Below are 21209 nucleotides of genomic sequence, written 5' to 3' on the forward strand. Positions count from 1 at the left end.
CCCATTTTACAGATGGGGGAACTGAGGCCCAGAGAATCAATCAATCAATCGTATTTATTGAGCGCTTACTGTGTGCAGAGCACTGTACTAAGCGCTTGGGAAGCACAAGTTGGCAACATATAGAGACAGTCCCTACCCAACAGTGGGCTCACAGTCTAGAAGTGAAGTGACTTGCTCAAAGTCACAGAGCTGACACTGGTCGAGCCGGGACTTGAACCCATGACCTCCAACTCCAAAGCCCGGGCTCTTTCCACTGAGCCACGCTGCTCATTCATTCGTTCATTCATTCATTCAATCGTATTTACTGAGCGCTTACTGTGTGCAGAGCACTGGACTAAGCGCTTGGGAAGTCCAAGTTGGCAACATCTAAAGATGGTCCCTACCTAACAGTGGGCTCACAGCTCCTCTTCACTGAAGGAAGTGACCGTCAATCAATCAATCAATCGTATTTATTGAGCGCTTACTGTGTGCAGAGCACTGGACTAATCAATCAATCGTATTTATTGAGCGCTTACTGTGTGCAGAGCACTGGACTAATCAATCAATCGTATTTACTGAGCGCTTACTGTGTGCAGAGCACTGGACTAATCAATCAATCGTATTTATTGAGCGCTTACTGTGTGCAGAGCACTGGACTAATCAATCAATCGTATTTATTGAGCGCTTACTGTGTGCAGAGCACTGGACTAATCAATCAATCGTATTTATTGAGCGCTTACTGTGTGCAGAGCACTGGACTATCGTCGCCTCTCCATCCCCCCCATCTTACCTCCTTCCCTTCCCCACAGCACCTGTATAGATGGATAGATGTTTGTACAGATTTATTACTCTATTTATGCATTTATTTTACTTGTCCACATCTATTCTATTTATTTTATTTTGTTAGTATGTTTGGTTTTGTTCTCCGTCTCCCCCTTCTAGACTGTAAGCCCGCTGTTGGGTAGGGACCGTCTCTAGATGTTGCCATCTTGGACTTCCCAAGTGCTTAGTCCAGTGCTCTGCACACAGTAAGCGCTCAATAAATACGATTGATTGATCGATTGATTGATAGAAGGGGGAGACAGAAAACAAAACATTATTATTATTCCCCGTGCCTCAGTGACCTCATCTCTAAAATGGGGATTAAGGCCGTGTGCAGAGCACTGTACTAAGCGCTTGGGAAGTCCAAGTTGGCAACATCTAGAGACGGTCCCTCCCTAACAGTGGGCTCACAGCCTAGAAGGGGGAGACAGAGAACAAAACATTATTATTATTCTCCGTGCCTCAGTGACCTCATCTCTAAAATGGGGATTAAAGCCGTGTGCAGAGCACTGTACTAAGCGCTTGGGAAGTCCAAGTTGGCAACATCTAGAGACGGTCCCTACCCAACAGCGGGCTCACAGCCTAGGAGGGGGAGACAGAGAACAAAACATTATTATTATTCTCCATGCCTTAGTGACCTCATCTCTAAAATGGGGATTAAAGCCATGGCAGAGCACTGTACTAAGCGCTTGGGAAGTCCAAATTGGCAACATAATAATAATAATAATGGCATTTGTTAAGCATTTACTATGTGCAAAGCACTGTCCTAAGCGCTGGGGAGGATACAAGGTGATCAGGTTGTCCCACGGGGGGCTCACAGTCTTCATCCCCATTTTACAGATGAGGGAACTGAGGCGCAGAGAAGTGAAGTGACTTGCCCAAAGTCACACGGCTGACAGTTGGCGGAGCCGGGATTCGAACCCACGACCTCTGACTCCAAAGCCTGGGCTCTTTCCACTGAGCCACGCTGCTTCTCCAGCAGCAGCGTCCCTACCCTAGAGACGGTCCCTACCCGACAGCGGGCTCACAGCCTAGAAGGGGAGGATAGAGAGCAAAACATTATCATTATGCTCCTTGCCTCAGTGGCCTCATCTCTAAAATGGGGATTAAAGCCTTGGGCAGAGCACTGTACTAAGCGCTTGGGAAGTCCAAGTTGGCAACATCTAGAGACGGTCCCTACCCGACAGTGGGCTCACGGCCTAGAAGGGGGAGACGGAGAACAAAACCAAACATATTAACAAGATCAAATAAATGGAATAGGTATGGACAAGGGATTGTCAACTGTTTGGCAACCCCCGGCCCGCGGCCCACCTGTGCCGTCTTGGAAGGTGACGACGGCGACCCTCAGTTGGGGCAGCACCTCCAGGGAGAAGTCGGCCTCGTCGTTCAGTCCACTGTACCGCTCCACCAGCATGGCCAGGTACTCGGGCCTGGCCTCCTCGGGGACGTCCATCAGCGCCACGCTCCTCGGGACGCCCGGCTCGGGGGGCTCGGGGGGCTCCACGCCGCCCACCACGTGCCGTCCTCCCTGTGGCACGCGTGGCGCATCTAGACCCCCCCCGAGAAACGTCCAGACAGTAACCGCGAGGCCCAGTGAGAGGAAGGGGCTTCCGGGCTACCGCTCCCCAGCCCGCCATTACAATGACAATCATCATCATCATCAATCGTATTTATTGAGCGCTTACTACGTGCAGAGCACTGGACTAAGCGCTTGGGAAGTCCAAGTTGGCAACATCTAGAGACCGTCCCTACCCGACAGTGGGCTCACGGTCTAAAAGGGGGAGACAGAGAACAAAACCAAACATACTAACGAAATAAAATAAATAGAATAGATATGGACAAGTAAAATAAATAGATTAATAAATATGTACAAACATATATACAGGTGCTGTGGGGAAGGGAAGGAGGTAAGATGGGGGGATGGAGAGGGGGAAGGGGGGGAGCGCTTACTCATAATCATCATCATCATCATCATCAATCGTATTTATTGAGCGCTTACTATGTGCAGAGCACTGGACTAAGCGCTTGGGAAGTACAAATTGGCAACATATAGAGACAGTCCCTACCCGACAGTGGGCTCACAGTCTAAAAGGGGGAGACAGAGAACAAAACCAAACATACTAACAAAATAAAATAAATAGAATAGATATGGACAAGTAAAATAAATAAAGAAATAGAGTAAAAAATATGTACAAACATATAGACATCTATACAGGTGCAGTGGGGAAGGGAAGGAGGTAAGATGGGGGGATGGAGAGGGGGACGATGGGGGGAGCGCTTACTCATAATCATCATCATCATCATCATCAATCGTATTTATTGAGCGCTTACTATGTGCAGAGCACTGGACTAAGCGCTTGGGAAGTACAAATTGGCAACATATAGAGACAGTCCCTATCCAACAGTGGGCTCACAGTCTAAATCAATCAATCGTATTTATTGAGCGCTTAATAATAATAATAATAATAATATGTGCAAAGCACCGTTCTAAGTGCTGGGGAGGTTACACGGTGATCGGGTTGTCCCACGGGGGGTTCACAGTCTTCATCCCCATTTTACGGATGAGGTCACTGAGGCCCAGAGAAGTGAAGTGACTGGTCCAAAGTCACACAGCTGACAACTGGCAGAGCCGGGATTTGAACCCATGACCTCTGACTGTGAGCCCACTGTTGGGTAGGGACTGTCTCTATATGTTGCCAACTTGTACTTCCCAAGGGCTTAGTACAGTGCTCTGCACACAGTAAGCGCTCAATAAATACGATTGACTGATTGATTGATTGACTCCATAGCCCGGGCTCTTTCCACTGAGCCACGCTGCTTCTCTAACTGCTTCTCTAATGCTGCTTCTGTTTACTGTGTGCACAGTACTGTACTAATCAATCCATCAATCAATCAATCGTATTTATTGAGCGCTTACTGCGTGCAGAGCACTGTACTAAGCGCTTGGGAAGTATAAGTCGGCAACATCTAGAGACGATCCCTACCCACCAGCGGGCTCACAGTCTAGAACGGGGGAGACAGACGACAAAACCAAACACATTAACAAAATAAAATAAATAGAATAGATATGTACAAGTGAGATAAATAAATAAATGGAGTAATAAATCTGTACAATCAATCAATCGTATTTATTGAGCGCTTACTGCGTGCAGAGCACTGGACTAAGCGCTTGGGAAGTACAAGTTGGCAATATATAGAGATGGGCCCTACCCAACAGTGGGCTCACAGTCTAGACGGGGGAGACAGACGACAAAACCAAACACATTAACAAAATAAAATAAATAGAATAGATACGTACAAGTAAGATAAATAGAGTAATAAATCTGTACAATCAATCAATCAATCAATCAATCGATCAATCGTATTTATTGAGCGCTTACTGTGTGCAGAGCACTGGACTAAGTGCTTGGGAAGTCCAAGTTGGCAACATCTAGAGACGGTCCCTACCCAACAGTGGGCTCACAGTCTAGAAGGGGGAGACAGACGACAAAACCGAACATATTAACAAAATAAAATAGACTAGATATGTACAAGTAAAATAAATAAATAGAGTAATAAATCTGTACAAACATCTATCTATCTATATCTATCTATCTATATAGCTATATATATATCTATATAGCTATATATATATTAAGAGAAGCAGCGTGGCACAGTGGAAAGAGCACGGGCTTTGGAGTAAGAGGTCATGGGTTCAAATCCCGGCTCCGCCACTTGTCAGCTGGGTGACTTTGGGCAAGTCACTTCACTTCCCTGGGCCTCAGTTCCGTCATCTGGAAAATGGGGATGAAGACTGTGAGCCCCCCGTGGGACAACCTGATCACTCTGTAACCTCCTCAGCGCTTAGAACAGTGCTTTGCACAGAGTAAGCGCTTAATAAATGCCATTATTAATTAATTAATATACAGATGCTGTGGGGAAGGGAAGGAGGTAAAACGGAGGGGATGGAGAGGGGGAGGAGGGGGAGAGGAAGGAGGGGGCAGTATCTGTTAAACACTTATTACGACGTGCCAGGCACTGCCAACTTGTACTTCCCAAGCGCTTAGTACAGTGCTCTGCACACAGGAAGCGCTCAATAAATACGATTGAATGAATGAAATTAATGTAGGGTAGGGACCATCTCTATATGTTGCCAACTTGGACCTTCTGACTCCTAGGCTGCTGCTCTATCTACTATACCATATTGCCGAGCACTAAACTATGGGCAGAACAGTATATCGATCAATTAATCGATGGTATCTATTGAGCGCTTACTATGTGCAGAGCACTGTGCTAAGCCTTGGGAGAATAAAATACTATGGTATTCTGTGAATTCTGTAATATTTTGTGAATACTATGGTATTCACAGTCTTTTAGTCTGTGAGCCCACTGTTGGGTAGGGACCGTCTCTATATGTTGCCAACTTGGACTTCCCAAGCGCTTAGTACAGTGCTCTGCACACAGTAAGCGCTCAATAAATACGATTGAATGAATGAATGGTATTTATTAAGCGCTTCCTGTGCCAAGCACTGTACTAAGCACTGGGATAGGTGCAAGCTAATGAGGTTAATTAAAGAAGCAGCGTGGCTCAGTGGAAGGAGCCCGGGCTTTGGAGTCCGAGGTCATGGGTTCAAATCCCGGCTCCGCCACTTGTCGACTGTGGGCAAGTCGCTTCACTTCTCTGGGCCTCAGTTATCTCATCTGGAAAATGGGGGTGAAGACTGTGAGCCCCCCGTGGGACTACCTCATCACCTTGTTACCGCCCCAGCGCTTAGAACAGTGCTTTGCACATAGTAAGGGCTTAATAAATGCCATCATTATTATTATTATCAGGTTGGACCCTGTCCCGGTCCCACATGTGAGCTCACAGTCTTCACCCCCATTTTACAGATGAGGGAACTGAGGCCCAGAGAGGGGAAATGACTTCACCAAGGTCACACACACAGCAATGTCGGAGCCGGAATTAGAACACAGGTCATTCATTCATTCATTCATTCAAGTCAGTCGATCGTATTTACCGAGTGCTTACTGTGTGCAGAGCACTGAACTAAGCGCTTGGGGGAGGACTAAGCGCTTAGTACAGTGCTCTGCACATAGTAAGCGCTCAATAAATACGATTGATGATGACAATGGAACAATAAACGGACAAATTCCCTGCCCACGAGGGGCTGACAGTCTAGAAGGGGAGACAGACATGAACAGAAATCAATAAATTGGGGCTCTGGACATAAGGGCTGTGCAGCTGGGGGGTGGGGAGGGCCCCAATCCATCAACCAGTGCTATCGATTGGGCGCTTACTACGTGCAGAGCACTGTACTGAGCGCAGTACAGTGCTCTGCACACAGTAAGCGCTCAATAAATACGATTGAATGACTGGGAGAGGACAACACAACAGAGTTGGCAGACACATTTTCTGCCCATAGCGAGCTTCCAATCTAGAGTGGGAGAGCAACGCTGATAAAAATAAATAATTGATAATATTTCATTTAAAGATACGGACGAAAGCGCTGTGGTTTCCAGCTCTGCTCCCCCTCCCTCCTCCTTCCTCTATCTTCCTTCCTCCCTTCTCCACCTTGCTTTCTCCCTCCTTCATCTTTCCTCCTCCCTCAGCCACCTTCCCTCCTCCCTCCTCCATTTTCCCTCCTCCCTCCTCCATCTTCCTTCCTCCCTCAGCCACCTTCCCCCTCCCTCTTCCATGTTTCTTCTTCCCTCCTCCATCTTCCCTTCTCCCTCCTCCATCTTCCCTCCTCCATCTTCCCTCCTCCCTCAGCCATCTTCCCTCCTCCCTCCTCCATCTTCCCTCCTCCCTTCTCCATCTTCCATCCTCCCTCAGCCACCTTCCCCCTCCCTCTTCCATCTTTCTTCCTCCCTCCTCCATCTTCCCTCCTCCCTCAGCCATCTTCCTTCCTCCCTCCTCCACCTTCCCTCCTCCCTCCTCCATCTTCCATCCTCCCTCAGCCGCCTTCCCCCTCCCTCTTCCATCTTCCCTCCCCATCAACCATCTTCCCTCCTCCCTCAACCATCTTCCCTCCTCCATCTTCCTCCCTCAGCCACCTTCCCCTCCCCCTCCATCTTTCTTCCTCCCTCCTCCACCTTTCCTCCTCCCTCAGCCATCTTCCCTCCTCTCTCCTCCCTCCTCCCTCAGCCACCTCCCCCCTCCCTCTTCCATCTTTCTTCTTCCCTCCTCCACCTTCCCTCCTCCCTCCTCCATCTTCCCTCCTCCCTCAACCATCTTCCCTCCTCCCTCTTCCTTCCTCCCTCAGCCACCTTTCCCTCCCCCCTCCATCTTTCTTCCTCCCTCCTCCATCTTTCCTCCTCCCTCAGCCATCTTCCCTCCTTTCCTCCCTCTTCCATCCTCCCTCAGCCACATTCCTCCTCCCTCTTCCACTTTCCTTCCTCCCTCCTTCATCTTTCCTCCTCCCTCAGCCACCTTCCCTCCTCCTTCCTCTATCATCCCTCTTCCCTCCTCCATCTTCCCTCCTCTCCCCTCCATCTTCCCTCCTCCCTCAGCCACCTTCCCCTCCCTCCTCCACCCTTCTTCCTCCTTCCTCCATCTTCCCTCCTCCCTCAGCCATCTTCCCTCCTCTTTCCTCCATCTTATCTCTTTCCTCAGCCAACTTCCCCCTCCCTCCTCCATCTTGCTTCCTCCTTCCTCCCTCTTCCCTCTTTCCTCAGCCATCTTCCCTCCTCCCTCCTCATTCATTCATTCAATCGTATTTATTGAGCACTTACTGACTGCAGAGCACTGTACTAAGCGCTTGGGAAGTACAAATTGGCAACATATAGATACGGTCCCTACCCAACAATGGGCTCAGAGTCCTCCATTATCCTTCCTCCCTCCTCCACCTTCCCACCACCCTCCTCCACCTTCCTCCCTCCCACCTCCATCTTCCCTCCTCCTCCTCTATTTTCCCTCCTCCATCTTCCCTCCTCCCTCTCCATCTTCCCTCCCTTCACCTTCTCTCCTCCATTTTCCTCCCTCTTCTGTAAAATGGGGAATGAGACTGCAAGCCCCACCTGGGACAGGGACTGTGTCCAACCTGATTGGCTTTTATCCACCCCAGCGCTTAGTACAGTGCCTGGAACATGGTAAGCGCTTACCAGATACTAATAAAAAAAAAAATGGGGGAGACAACCCCCCAACCCAGGGAACAGCTCACCCACCCCAGGTCCTCGGCCACGGGGAACCGAGGCAGCCCACCCATCATTCATTCATTCAACTCATTCAAACATATTTATTGAGCGCTTCCTGTGTGCAGAGCAGTAGACTAAGCGCTTGGGAGAGTGCAATAAAACAACAAACAGACATGGCAGAGGGGGGATCTTAGGGTCTTTACCTGGATTCGGGGTCGCAACATCAGGCTCGGTTTCCTGAAAAAGACCAAGGGCAACGATGATTTTGTTGTTTGTTTGGCTCGAACTCTGTGCCAAGCACTGTGCCAAGTACTGGGGTAGGTAATAACAACAATAATAATAATGATGGCATTTATTAAGCGCTTACTATGTGCAAAGCACTGTTCTAAGTGCAGAGGAGGTTACAAGGTGATCAGGTTGTCCCACGGGGGGCTCACAGCCTTCATCCCACAGTCGCAGAAAAGCAGTGCGGCTCAGTGGAAAGAACATGGGCTTTGGAGTCAGAGGTCACGGGTTCAAAACCTTGCTCTGACAATTGTCAGCTGGGTGACTTTGGGCAAGTCACTTCACTTCTCTGTGCCTCAGTTCCCTCATCTGTAAAATGGGGATGAAGACTGTGAGCCCCCCGTGGGACAACCTGATCGCCTTGTAACCTGAACAGTGCTTTGCACATAGTAAGGGTTGAATAAATGCCATTGTCCATTATTATTATTATATCCCCATTTTACAGACGAGGGAACTGAGGCCCAGGGAAGTTAAAATGACTTGCCCAAAGTCACACAGCTGACAACTGGATTTGAACCCATGACTTCTGACTCCAAAGTCCGGGCTCTTTTCCACTGAGCCACGCTGCTTCTCTTCCTCTTCCTCAAAAATCTCCAGTGGCTGCCTGCCAACCTCTGTATCATTCATTCATTCAATCATATTTATTGAGCGCTTACTGTGTGTAGAGCACTGTACTAAGCGTTTGGGAAGTAAAACTTCTCACTATTGGCTTCAGAGCTCTCCATCACCTGGCCCGCTCCTCCCTTCGGTCCCTCTCCATCCCAGTGGGCCTCCATAATAATAATAATAATGGCATTTATTAAGCGCTTACTATGTGCAAAGCACTGTTCTAAGCGCTGGGGAGGTTACAAGGTGATCAGGTTGTTCCAGGCTCACAGTCTTAATCCCTATTTTACAGATGAGGTAACTGAGGCCCAGAGAAGTGAAGTGATTTGCCCAAAGTCACACAGCTGACACCGAGTAAGTGTTCTTTTCATTTATAGAGTCGAAGAAATGAAAGCGCTCTCATTCATTCATTCATTCATTCATTCATTCATTCATTCAATCGTATTTGAGTGCTTACTGTGTGCGGCGCGCTGCACTAAGCGCCTCTTAAAAGGGATCGCCAAGCCAACTGGCCTTCCCCCTTACAGTCTGGTAAGAAGAAGAATTGTGCTATTTGTTAAGCACATACTATGTGCGCCTGGCACTGTACTAAGCGCCGGGGTGGATACAAGCAAATCGGGTTGGACGCAGTCCCTGTCCAACGTGGGGCTCACACCGTTAATCGTCATTTTGCAGACGAGGGAACCGAGGCACGGAGAAGTAAAATGACTTACCCAGGGTCACACAGCAGACAAGTCTTTTAGACTGTGAGCCCACTGTTGGGTAGGGACTGTCTCTATATGTTGCCAACTTGTACTTCCCAAGCGCTTAGTACAGTGCTCTGCACACAGTAAGCGCTCAATAAATACGATTGATTTGATTTGAAGTGGCGGGGACCGGCACCCAATAAATACGATTGAATGAATTTATCTATTTTGATGGTATTGACGCCTGCCTGCTCCCTTTTTTGTCTGTCTCCCTGCTTCTAGACTGTGAGCCCGTCGTTGGGTAGGGACCGTCTCTATCTGTTGCCGACTTATACTTCCCAAGCGCTTAGTACACTGCTCTGCACACAATAAGCACTCAATAAATATGATTGAACAAATGAATGGATTTATCTATTTTGATGGTATTGACGCCTGTCTACTGCTTTTGTTTTGTCGTCTGTCTCCCCCGCTTCTAGACTGTGAGCCTGTTGTTGGGTAGGGACCGTCTCTATCTGTTGCCAATTTGTACTTCCCAAGCGCTTAGTCCAGTGCTCTGCACACAGTAAGCGCTCAAGGAATACAATTGAATGAGTGAATGAATTGGCGGAGCCGGGATTTGAACCCATGACCTCTGACACCAAAGCCCGGGCTCTTCCCCACAGCACCTGTATCTATCTATCTATCTATCTATATCTATCTATCTATCTATCTATCTATCTATCTATCTATCTATCTATCTATCTATCTATATCTATCAATCCATATCTATCTATCTATCTAGATCTAGATCTATAGATCTATATGTATAGATCTATATAGATATATCTATATATATGTTTCTACATATTTATTACTCTATTTATCTATCTCTATCTATCTATCTATCTATCTATCTATCTATCTATCTATCTATCTATCTATATCTATCTATCTATATAGATCTATATCTATAGATCTATATAGATATATCTATATATATGTTTCTACATATTTATTACTCTATCTATCTATCTATCTATATCTATCTATCTATCATCTATCTATATCTATCTATCCATATCTATCTATCTATCTATCTATCTATCTATCTATCTATCTATCTATATCTATAGATCTATATCTATAGATCTATATAGATATATCTATATATATGTTTCTACATATTTATTACTCTATTTATCTATCTATCTATATCTATCTATCTATCTATCTATCTATCTAGATCTATAGATCTATATCCAGATCTATAGATCTATGTCCAGATCTATAGATCTATATAGATATATCTATATATATGTTTCTACATATTTATTACTCTATCTCTATCTATCTATCTATCTATCTATCTATATCTATCTATCTATATAGATCTATATCTATAGATCTATATAGATATATCTATATATATGTTTCTACATATTTATTACTCTATCTATCTATCTATATCTATCTATCTATCTATCATCTATCTATCCATATCTATCTATCCATCTATCTATCTATCTATATCTATAGATCTATATCTATAGATCTATATAGATATATCTATATATATGTTTCTACATATTTATTACTCTATTTATCTATCTATCTATATCTATCTATCTATCTAGATGTATAGATCTATATCGAGATCTATAGATCTATATCCAGATCTATAGATCTATATAGATATATCTATATATATGTTTCTACATATGTATTACTCTATTTATTTATTTATTTACCTTGTACATATCTACTCTATTTATTTTATTTTGTCAGTACATTTGGTTTTGTTCTCCGTCTCCCCCTTCTAGACTGTGAGCCCACTGTTGGGTAGGGACCGTCTCTAGATGTTGCCAACTTGGACTTCCCAAGCGCTCAGTACAGTACTCTGCACACAGTAAGCGCTCAATAAATACAATTGATTGATTGATTTTCCACTGAGCCACGCTGCTTCTCATCCGTCTCACCGCCAACCCCTGGCCCACGTCCTGCCTCCGGCCTGGACTGACAGTAAGCGCTCAATAAATACAATTGATAGGGACTGTCTCTAGATGTTGCCAATTTGTACTTCCCAAGCGCTTAGTACAGTGCTCTGCGCATAGTAAGCGCTCAATAAATACGATTGATGATGAATTGATGATGATGGACCGCTCTCCCTCCTCAAATCCCCCAAACAATTCCTCTCCACCCTTTCAAAGCCTTACTGAATGACCCTCTCCTCCAAGAAGCCTTCCCTGACTAAGCCCCACATTTCCTCATCTCCCACTCCTTTCTGCGTCACTTTGACTTGCTCCCTTCACTCTCCCCCCCCCCATCAATCAATCATATTTATTGAGCACTTACTGTGTGCAGAGCACTGTACTAAGCGCTTGGGAAGTACAAGTTGGCAACCCTCCCCGCCCCACAGCCCTTATGTATACATCTACCATTTTATGTATTTATATTGATTCAATCAATCGTATTTATTGAGCGCTTACTGTGGGCAGAGCGCTGTACTGAGCGCTTGGGAAGTAAAATTCAGCAACAAAGAGAGGCAATCCCCGCCCGCAGTGGGCTCACAGTCTCCAAGGGGGGAGGCGCACATCGGAAGAAGTAAGCAGGCATCGGTAGCATCGTTATAAATAAATAGAATTATAGATAGGTACAATTTTATTTTGTTAATATGTTTTATTTTGTTGTCTGTCTCCCCCTTCTAGACTGTGAGCCCGCTGTTGGGTAGGGACTGTCTCTATATGTTGCCAACTTGGACTTCCCAAGGGCTTAGTACAGTGCTCTGCACACAGTAAACGTTCAATGAATACGATTGAATGAATGAATGAATAGGAACTGTCTCTATATGTTGCCTACTTGGACTTCCCAAGCGCTTAGTACAGTGCTCTGCACACAGTAAGTGCTCAATAAATACGACTGGCAATAATAATAATAATAATGGCATTTGTTAAGCGCTTACTATGTGCAAAGCACTGTTCTAAGCGCTGGGGAGGTTACAAGGTGATCAGGTTGTCCCACAGGGGGCTCACAGTCTTAATCCCCATTTTACAGATGAGGTAACTGAGGCTCAGAGAAGTTATGTGACTTGCCCAAGGTCACACAGCAGACATGCGGCAGTTGGGATGAATGAATGAATGCCTCCCTGCCTCCCGTCTCTCCCTACTCCAGTCCAGACTTCACTCTGCTGCCCGCATAATAATAATAATAATAATAATAATGGTATTTATTAAGCGCTTACTATGTGCAAAGCACTGTTCTAAGCGCAGGGGGTATACAAGGTGATCAGGTTGTCCCACGGGGAGCTCACAATCTTAGTCCCCATTTTACAGATGAGGGAACTGAGGCTCAGACTGTGAGCCCACTGTTGGGTAGGGACCGTCTCTATATGTTGCCAACTTGTACTTCCTAAGCGCTTAGTACAGTGCTCTGCAAACAGTAAGTGCTCAATAAATACGATTGAATGAATGAAGAACCCGGGCTTGGGAGTCAGAGGTCATGGGTTATAATCCTGGCTCTGCTGCTTGTCAGCTGTGTGACTTTGGGCAAGTCACTTCACTTCTCTGGGCCTCAGTTACCTCATCTGTAAAATGGGGACTAAGACTGTGAGCCCCACGTGGGACAACCTGATCACCTTGTATGATGATACAAATATACCTGTATATGTGCATATATGTTTGCACATATTTATTACTCTATTTTATTTGTACATATTTATTCTATTTATTTTATTTTGTTAATATGTTTTCTTTTGTTGTCTGTCTCCCCCCTCTAGACTGTGAGCCCGCTGTTGGGTAGGGACCGTCTCTAGATGTTGCCAACTTGGATTTCCCAAGCGCTTACTACAGTGCTCTGCACACAGTAAGCGTGTAATAAATACGATTGAATGACTTGAATGAATGAATGAATGATGATGATGATACTATATGATAAGCGCTTACTACAAGCCGAGCACTGCTCTAAGCGCTGGGGAGGTTACAAAGTGATCAGATTGTCCCATGTGGGGTTCACAATCTTAATCCCCATTTTACAGATGTGGTAACTGAGGCCCAGAGAAGTGAAGTGGCTTGCCCAAGGTCACACAGCTGACAAGTGTCAGAGCTGGGATTCGAACCCATGACCTCTGACTCCCAAGCCCGGGCTCTTCCCACTGAGCCACGCTGCTTCTCTCTTGTACCGTCCCCAGCGCTTAGAACGGTGCTTTGCACATAGTAAGAGCTGAACAAACACCATTATTATTATTATTTTTCTACAAAAACGGTCAGGTCATTTCACCCCCCTCCTCAAAAAACTCCAGTGGTCGTCCACCTCCCTCTGCATCAAACAAAAACTCATAATAATAATAATGATGATGGCATTTGTTAAGCGCTTACTATGTGCAAAGCACTGTTCTAAGCGCTGGGGGGATACAAGGTGATCAGGTTGTCCCACATGGGGCTCACAGTCTTCATCCCCATTTTACAGATGAGGGAACTGAGGCCCAGAGAATAATAATAATAATGATAACTCATCACTATTGGCTTTAAAAGAAGCAGGGTGGCTCAGTGGAAAGAGCCCGGGCTTTGGAGTCAGAGGTCATGGGTTCAAATCCCGGCTCCACCACTTGTCAGCTGTGGGACTTTGGGCAAGTCACTTCACTTCTCTGGGCCTCAGTTCCCTCATCTGGAAAATGGGGATGAAGACTGTGAGCCCCCCGTGGGACAACCTGATCACCTTGTAACCTCCCCGGCGCTTAGAACAGTGCTTTGCATATAGTAAGCGCTTAGTAAATGCCATTATTATTATTATTATTATTATTATTATTATTATTTAACGCTGTGCGTCAGCTTGCCCCCTCCTACCTCATTCATTCAATAGTATTTATTGAGCGCTTACTGGGTGCAGAGCACTGTACTAAGCGCTTGGGAAGTACCTCATCTCACTACTCTCCTACAACCCAGCCTGGGCACTTTCCTCGTCTAATGCCAACCTTCTCACTGGGCCTCCATCTTGTCTCTCTCGCCCCTGACAACTTGCCCACATCCTTATTCTGTTAATATGTTTTTTTTTGTTGCCTGTCTCTCCCTTCTAGACTGTGAGCCCGCTGTTGGGCAGGGACCGTCTCTATATGTTGCCAACTTGGACTTCCCAAGCGCTTAGTACAGTGCTCTGCACCCAGTAAGCACTCAATAAATGCCAACCTTCTCACTGGGCCTCCATCTTGTCTCTCTCGCCCCTGACAACTTGCCCACATCCTTATTCTGTTAATATTTTTTGTTTTGTTGCCTGTCTCTCCCTTCTAGACTGTGAGCCCGCTGTTGGGTAGGGACCATCTCTCTATGTCGCAACCTTGGACTTCCCAAGCGCTTAGTACAGTGCTCTGCATCCAGTAAGTGCTCAATAAATGCCAACCTTCTCACTAGACCTCCATCTTGTCTCTCTCGCCCCTGACAACTTGCCCACATCCTTATTCTGTTAATAATATTTTTTGTTTTGTTGCCTGTCTCCCCCTTCTAGACTGTGAGCCCGCTGTTGGGTAGGGACCGTTTCTATATGTTGCCAACTTGGACTTCCCAAGCGCTTAGTACAGTGCTCTGCACCCAGTAAGCACTCAATAAATGCCAACCTTCTCACTGGGCCTCCATCTTGTCTCTCTCGCCCCTGACAACTTGCCCACATCCTTATTCTGTTAATAATATTTTTTGTTTTGTTGCCTGTCTCCCTCTTCTAGACTGTGAGCCCACTGTTGGGTAGGGACCGTCTCTAGATGTTGCCAACTTGGACTTCCTAAGTGCTTAGTACAGTGCTCTGCACCCAGTAAGCGCTCAATAAATGCCAACCTTCTCACTGGGCCTCCATCTTGTCTTTCTCGCCCCTGACAACTTGCCCACATCCTTATTTTGTTAATATGTTTTGTTTTGTTGTCTGTCTTCCCCTTCTAGACTGTGAGCCCGCTGTTGGGTAGGGACCGTCTCTAGATGTTGCCAACTTGGACTTCCCAAGTGCTTAGTACAGTGCTCTGCACCCAGTAAGCGCTCAATAAATACGATTTATTTTTTGTTAATATGTTTGGTTTTGTCCTCTGTCTCCCCCTTCTAGACTGTGAGCCCACTGTTGGGTAGGGGCCGTCTCTATATGTTGCCAACTTGTACTTCCCAAGCGCTTAGTACAGTGGTCTGTACACAGTAAGTGCTCAATAAATACGATTGATTGATTGATTGATTGATTGATTGATTGATTGAATGAATCCTGCCTCTGGCCTGGACTGCCCTCCCTCCTCAAATCCCACAGACAATCACTCTTTCCCCCGCTTTCAAAGCCCTACAACGGAAATCAATCAATCAATCAATCGTATTTATTGAGCGCTTACTGTGTGCAGAGCACTGTACTAAGCGCTTGGGAAGTACAAGTTGGCAACATATAGAGACGGTCCCTATCCAACAGTGGGCTCACAGTCTAGAAAGAGCCCGGGCTTTGGAGTCAGAGGTCATGGGTTCAAATCCTGGCTCCGCCACTTGTCAGCTGGGTGACTTTGGGCAAGTCACTTCACTTCTCTGGGCCTCAGTGACTTCATCTGGAATATGGGGATTAATAATAATAATAATAATAACAATGGCATTTATTAAGTGCTTACTATGTGCAAAGCACTGTTCTTCTAGACTGTGAGCCCACTGTTGGGTAGGGACCGTCTCTACATGTTGCCAACTGTACTTCCCAAGCGCTTAGTCCAGTGCTCTGCATATAGTAAGCGCTCAATAAATACGATTGATTGATTGATTCTAGGCGCTGGGAGTAGACAAGACCCCCGCCCTCAAGGAGCTTACAATGTACGCTAGGCCTGCGCTCAGTACAGGGCCCTGCACACAGTAGACTGGATGCTCCAAGAGGGCGGGAATCAATCAATCAATCAATCAATCGTATTTATTGAGCGCTTACTGTGTGCAGAGCACTGGACTAAGCGCTTGAATCGTGTGGGGGGCTCAGAGTAGCGAGGCGGGGAGGGTCTTGGGCTCCTCACCTGGGCGGGGGTCTCGCCGTGGTGGTCCGGCAGGCGGACGGAGAAGCGGACAGGCTCGGCGTCCAGCAGCTGGGCCTCGTGCTTGGCTTGCTGCAGCACGCGGCTTCTCACTGGCAGGGGAAACTGAGGCTGGGGGGCTCCGGGGGCGGGGGGCTCCCGGGGGACCCCACCCTTGGTCCCTCTGAGCTCGCCAGTCCAGGGCCCTGGGGGGCCGGTGCTCTGGGGCAGGTGGGCCCCAACGGGTGAGGAAATGAAATAGTAAACGCCCCCCGCCCTCCGCCCCCAAGGTGCCCCCCCCCAATGGGGGGTTCAGACCCCCTCCCTCGCCCCCCACCCCAGGGCCTGTCAATTCCCCCCCCCCCCAAGACCCCCGGCTTCAGGCCTTATATGTTGCCAACTTCTACTTCCCAAGTGCTTAGTCCAGTGCTCTGCACACAGTAAGCGCTCAATAAATACGACTGATTGATTGAATGAATGAATGAATGAATTCTCCGACCCGAAAGACCCTCACTCACCCCAACCGACCTCCCCTCCCTCATCTTAGGAGCCCACCCCTCCTCCCTCCGACAGACCCCTCCCCATCCTAGAGACCCTCTGCACCTTAGAAACCCCCTTACCCCTCTGACAGACCCTCCCCCATCCTAGAGACCCTCCCCTCCTTCATCCTAGGAACCCTCCCCTCTTCCCCCCGACAGACCCCTCCCCATCCTGGAGACCCACCCCCACCTTAGAAACCCCCCCCCCCACCGACACACCCTCCCCCCAATCCACCTCCCCTCCCTCATCCTAGGAACCCGCCCCTTCTTCCTCCGACGGCCCCCTCCCCATGCTAGGGAGCTCCCCTCCCTCATCCTAGGGACCCCTCCCCATCCTAGCGACCCTCCCCACCTTAGAAACCCCTCCGACAGACCCTCCCCCATCCTAGAGACCCTCCCCCTACCCCATCCTAGGGACCCTCCCCCCAACCCACCTCCCCTCCCTCATCCTAGGAACCGTCCCCTCCTCCCACCGACGGACCCCTCCCCATCCTGGAGCCCCTCTCCCACCTTAGAAACCCCCTTACCCCTCCGACAGGCCCTCCCCATCCTAGACACCTCCCCTCCCTCACCCTAGGGCCCCTCCCCTCCTCCCACCGACGGACCCCTCCCCATCCCGGAGCCCCTCTCCCACCTTAGAAACCCTCTTACCCCTCTGATGGACCTTCCCTATCCTAGAGACCCTCTCCCCACCCAACCCACCTCCCCTCCCTCATCCTAGAGACCCTCCCCATCTCCCTCCGACGGACCCCTCCCCATCCTAGCGACCCTTCCCCACCTTAGTAGCCCCCTTACCCCTCCGACAGGCCCTCCCCATCCTAGACACCTCCCCTCCCTCACCCTTGGGGCCCTCCCCTCCTCCCTCGGACGGACCCCTCCCCATCCTAGAGACCCCCCGTCACCTTAGAAACCCTCTTACCCCTCTGATGGACCTTCCCCATCCTAGAGACCCTCCCCCCACCCCACCAACAGACCCTCCCTCAAATCCACCTCCCCTCCTTCATCCTAGGAACCCTCCCCGTCTCCCTCCTACAGACCCCTCTCCATCCTAGCGACCCTTCCCCACCTTAGAAACCCCCTTAACCCTCTGACAGGCCCTCCCCATCTTAGACACCTCGCCTCCCTCACCCTAGGGCCCCTCCCCTCCTCCCTCGACGGACCCCTTCCCATCCTGGAGCTCCTCTCCCACCTTAGAAACCCTGTGACCCCTCTGATGGACCTTCCCCATCCCAGGGATCCCACCCCCAGACCCCCTTTTAGAGCCCACTGTTGGGTAGGGACCGTCTCTGTATGATGCCAACTTGGACTTTCCAAGCGTTTACTCCAGTGCTCTGCACACAGTAAGCGCTCAATAAATACGATTGACTGATTGATTGATTGATTGATTTCCTCCCTCCCCCAGGCCCCAGGCCTACCGTGGTGGTGGGCGAAGAGGAGCAGGAGGGTCGGGGGGTCCCCGGGCTGGAGGAGGAGGGTACACTCGCCCCCCCCGGACCTGCGGGCGCTCTGGAAGTAGAGGTGCAGTTTGGTGCGCAGTTTTTTGGGGGGCTGGGGACCCCAGGGACCCTCCACCAGCAGCGGGAAGGGACCGGCCGGCTCCATGGCCCGCACCCCCCGGCTCTTCCCCTCCGAGGCCCGCTTTCAGTTTCCTTTCCTCGGAGCTCCGCCCCGCCCCATCCCGGACCCCCACGGGTCCTGGGTTCGAATCCCGCCTCCGCCACATAAGAAGAATCAATCAATCAATCGTCTTTATTGAGCGCTTACTGCGTGCAGGGCACTGGACTAAGCGCTTGGGGAAGTCCAAGTCGGCAACATAGAGAGACGGTTCCTTCCCAACAGCGGGCTCACAGGCTAGAAGGGGGAGACTGACAACAAAAGCAATCAATCAATCAATCAATCGTATTTATTGAGCGCTTACTGTGTGCAGGGCACTGTGCTAAGCGCTTGGGAAGTCCAAGTTGGCAACATCTAGAGACGGTCCCTACCCGACAGCGGGCTCACAGGCTAGAAGGGGGAGACAGAAAACAAAACCAATCAATCAATCAATCAATCGAATTTATTGAGCGCTTGAAGTCCAAGTTGGCAACATCAAGAGACGGTCCCTACCCGACAGCGGGCTCACAGGCTAGAAGGGGGAGACAGAGAACAAAACCAATCAATCAATCAATCGTATTTATTGAGCGCTTACTGTGTGCAGGGCACTGTGCTAAGCGCTTGGGAAGTACAAGTTGGCAACATGTAGAGACGGTCCCTACCCGACAGCGGGCTCACAGACTAGAAGGGGGAGACAGAGAACAAAACCAATCAATCAATCAATCAATCGTATTTATTGAGCGCTTACTGCGTGTAGGGCACTGTGCTAAGCGCTTGGGAAGTCCACGTTGGCAACATATAGAGACAGTCCCCACTCAACAGCGGGCTCACAGTCTAGAAGGGGGAGACAGACAACAAAACCAATCAATCAATCAATCAATCGTATTTATTGAGCGCTTACTGTGTGCAGGGCACTGTGCTAAGCGCTTGGGAAGTCCAAGTTGGCAGCATATAGAGACGGTCCCTACCCGACAGCGGGCTCACAGGCTGGAAGGGGGAGACAGACAACAAAACCAATCAATCAATCAATCGTAGTTATTGAGCGCTTACTGTGTGCAGAGCACTGTACTAAGCGCTTGGGAAGTCCACGTTAGCAACATATAAAGACAGTCCCTACTCAACAGCGGGCTCACAGTCTAGAAGGGGGAGACAGACAACAAAACCAATCAATCAATCAATCAATCAATCGTCTTTATTGAGCGCTTACTGTGTGCAGGGACTGTACTAAGCGCTTGGGAAGTCCAAGTCGGCAACAACTAGAGACGGTCCCTACCCGACAGCGGGCTCACAGCTTAGAAGGGGGAGACAGAGAACAAAACCAATCTATCAATCAATCAATCGTATTTATTGAGCGCTTACTGTGTGCAGAGCACTGGACTAAGCGCTTGGGAAGTCCAAGTTGGCAACATCTAGAGACGGTCCCTACCCAACAGTGGGCTCACAGGCTAGAAGGGGGAGACAGACAACAAAACCAATCAATCAATCAATCAATCGTATTTATTGAGCGTTTACTGTGTGCAGGGCACTGTGCTAAGCGCTTGGGAAGTACAAGTTGGCAACATCTGGAGACGGTCCCTACCCGACAGCGGGCTCACAGGCTAGAAGGGGGAGACAGAGAACAAAACCAAACATATTAACAAAATAAAATAAATAGAATAGATATGTACAAGTAAAATAAATACATAAATAGAGTAATAAATCTGTACAAACATATGTACATATATACAGGTGCTGTGGGGAAGGGAAGGAGCGTGCTCAGTGGAGAGAGCCCGGGCTTTGGAGTCAGAGGTCATGGGTTCGAATTCCGACTCCACCGCATAATAATGATGGCATTTGTTAAGCGCTTACTACGTGCAAAGCACTGTTCTAAGCGCTGCGGGGAATACAATGTGATCAAGTTGTCCCACGGGGGGCTCACAGTCTTAATCCCCATTTTTCCAGATGAGGTCACTGAGGCTCAGAGAAGTGAAGTGACTTGCCCGAGGTCACACAGCAGACTTGTGGTGGAGTAGGGATTCGAACCCACGACCTCTGACTCCAAAGCCCGGGCTCTTTCCACTGAGCCACGCTGCTTCTCGCTGTGTGACCTTGGGCAAGTCACTTCACTTCTCTGAGCCTCAGTTCCCTCATCTGTAAAATGGGGATGAAGACTGTGAGCCCCACGTTGGACAACTTGATCAGCTTGTATCACCCCCAGCGCTTAGAACAGTGCTCTGCACATAGTAAGCGCTTAATAAATGCCATTATTATTATTATTATTATTATTATTATTATTATTATTATTATTATCAAGGGAAGGAGGTAAGACGGGGGATGGAGAGGGGGACGAGGGGGAGAGGAAGGAGGGGGCTCAGTCTGGGAAGAAGAAGAATAATCCTAATGGCATTGGTGAAGCACTTACTACGTGCCAAGCACTGTTCTAAGCGCTGGAAGGGAATACAATAATAATAATCATAATAATGATGGCATTTGTTAAGCGCTTACTACGTGCCAAGCACTGTTCTAAGCGCTGGGGGGAATACAATAATAATAATAATAATAATAATAATAATAATAATGGCATTTGTTAAGCGCTTACTACGTGCCAAGCACTGTTCTAAGCGCTGGAGGGGAGTA

General features: G+C 48.2%; 1 protein-coding gene across 1 annotated transcript in view; it reads right to left on the reverse strand.

Annotated features, from left to right (window-relative positions):
• Positions 1-18602, reverse strand: part of LOC119932809 (protein mono-ADP-ribosyltransferase PARP14-like) — a 126488-nt gene extending 107886 nt beyond the window's left edge. Inside the window, exons 1-4 of the mRNA XM_038751964.1 lie at positions 18416-18602; positions 16465-16574; positions 8118-8151; positions 2113-2349 (exon numbers count right to left, since the gene is read on the reverse strand). Of these exons, the coding sequence (XP_038607892.1) occupies positions 2113-2349; positions 8118-8151; positions 16465-16574; positions 18416-18602 (568 nt within the window). The remainder of the gene's footprint in view (positions 1-2112; positions 2350-8117; positions 8152-16464; positions 16575-18415) is intronic.
• Positions 18603-21209: the final 2607 nt, after the last annotated feature.

Source organism: Tachyglossus aculeatus, chromosome 1 (assembly GCF_015852505.1).
Source record: "Tachyglossus aculeatus isolate mTacAcu1 chromosome 1, mTacAcu1.pri, whole genome shotgun sequence".
NCBI lineage: Eukaryota > Metazoa > Chordata > Mammalia > Monotremata > Tachyglossidae > Tachyglossus > Tachyglossus aculeatus.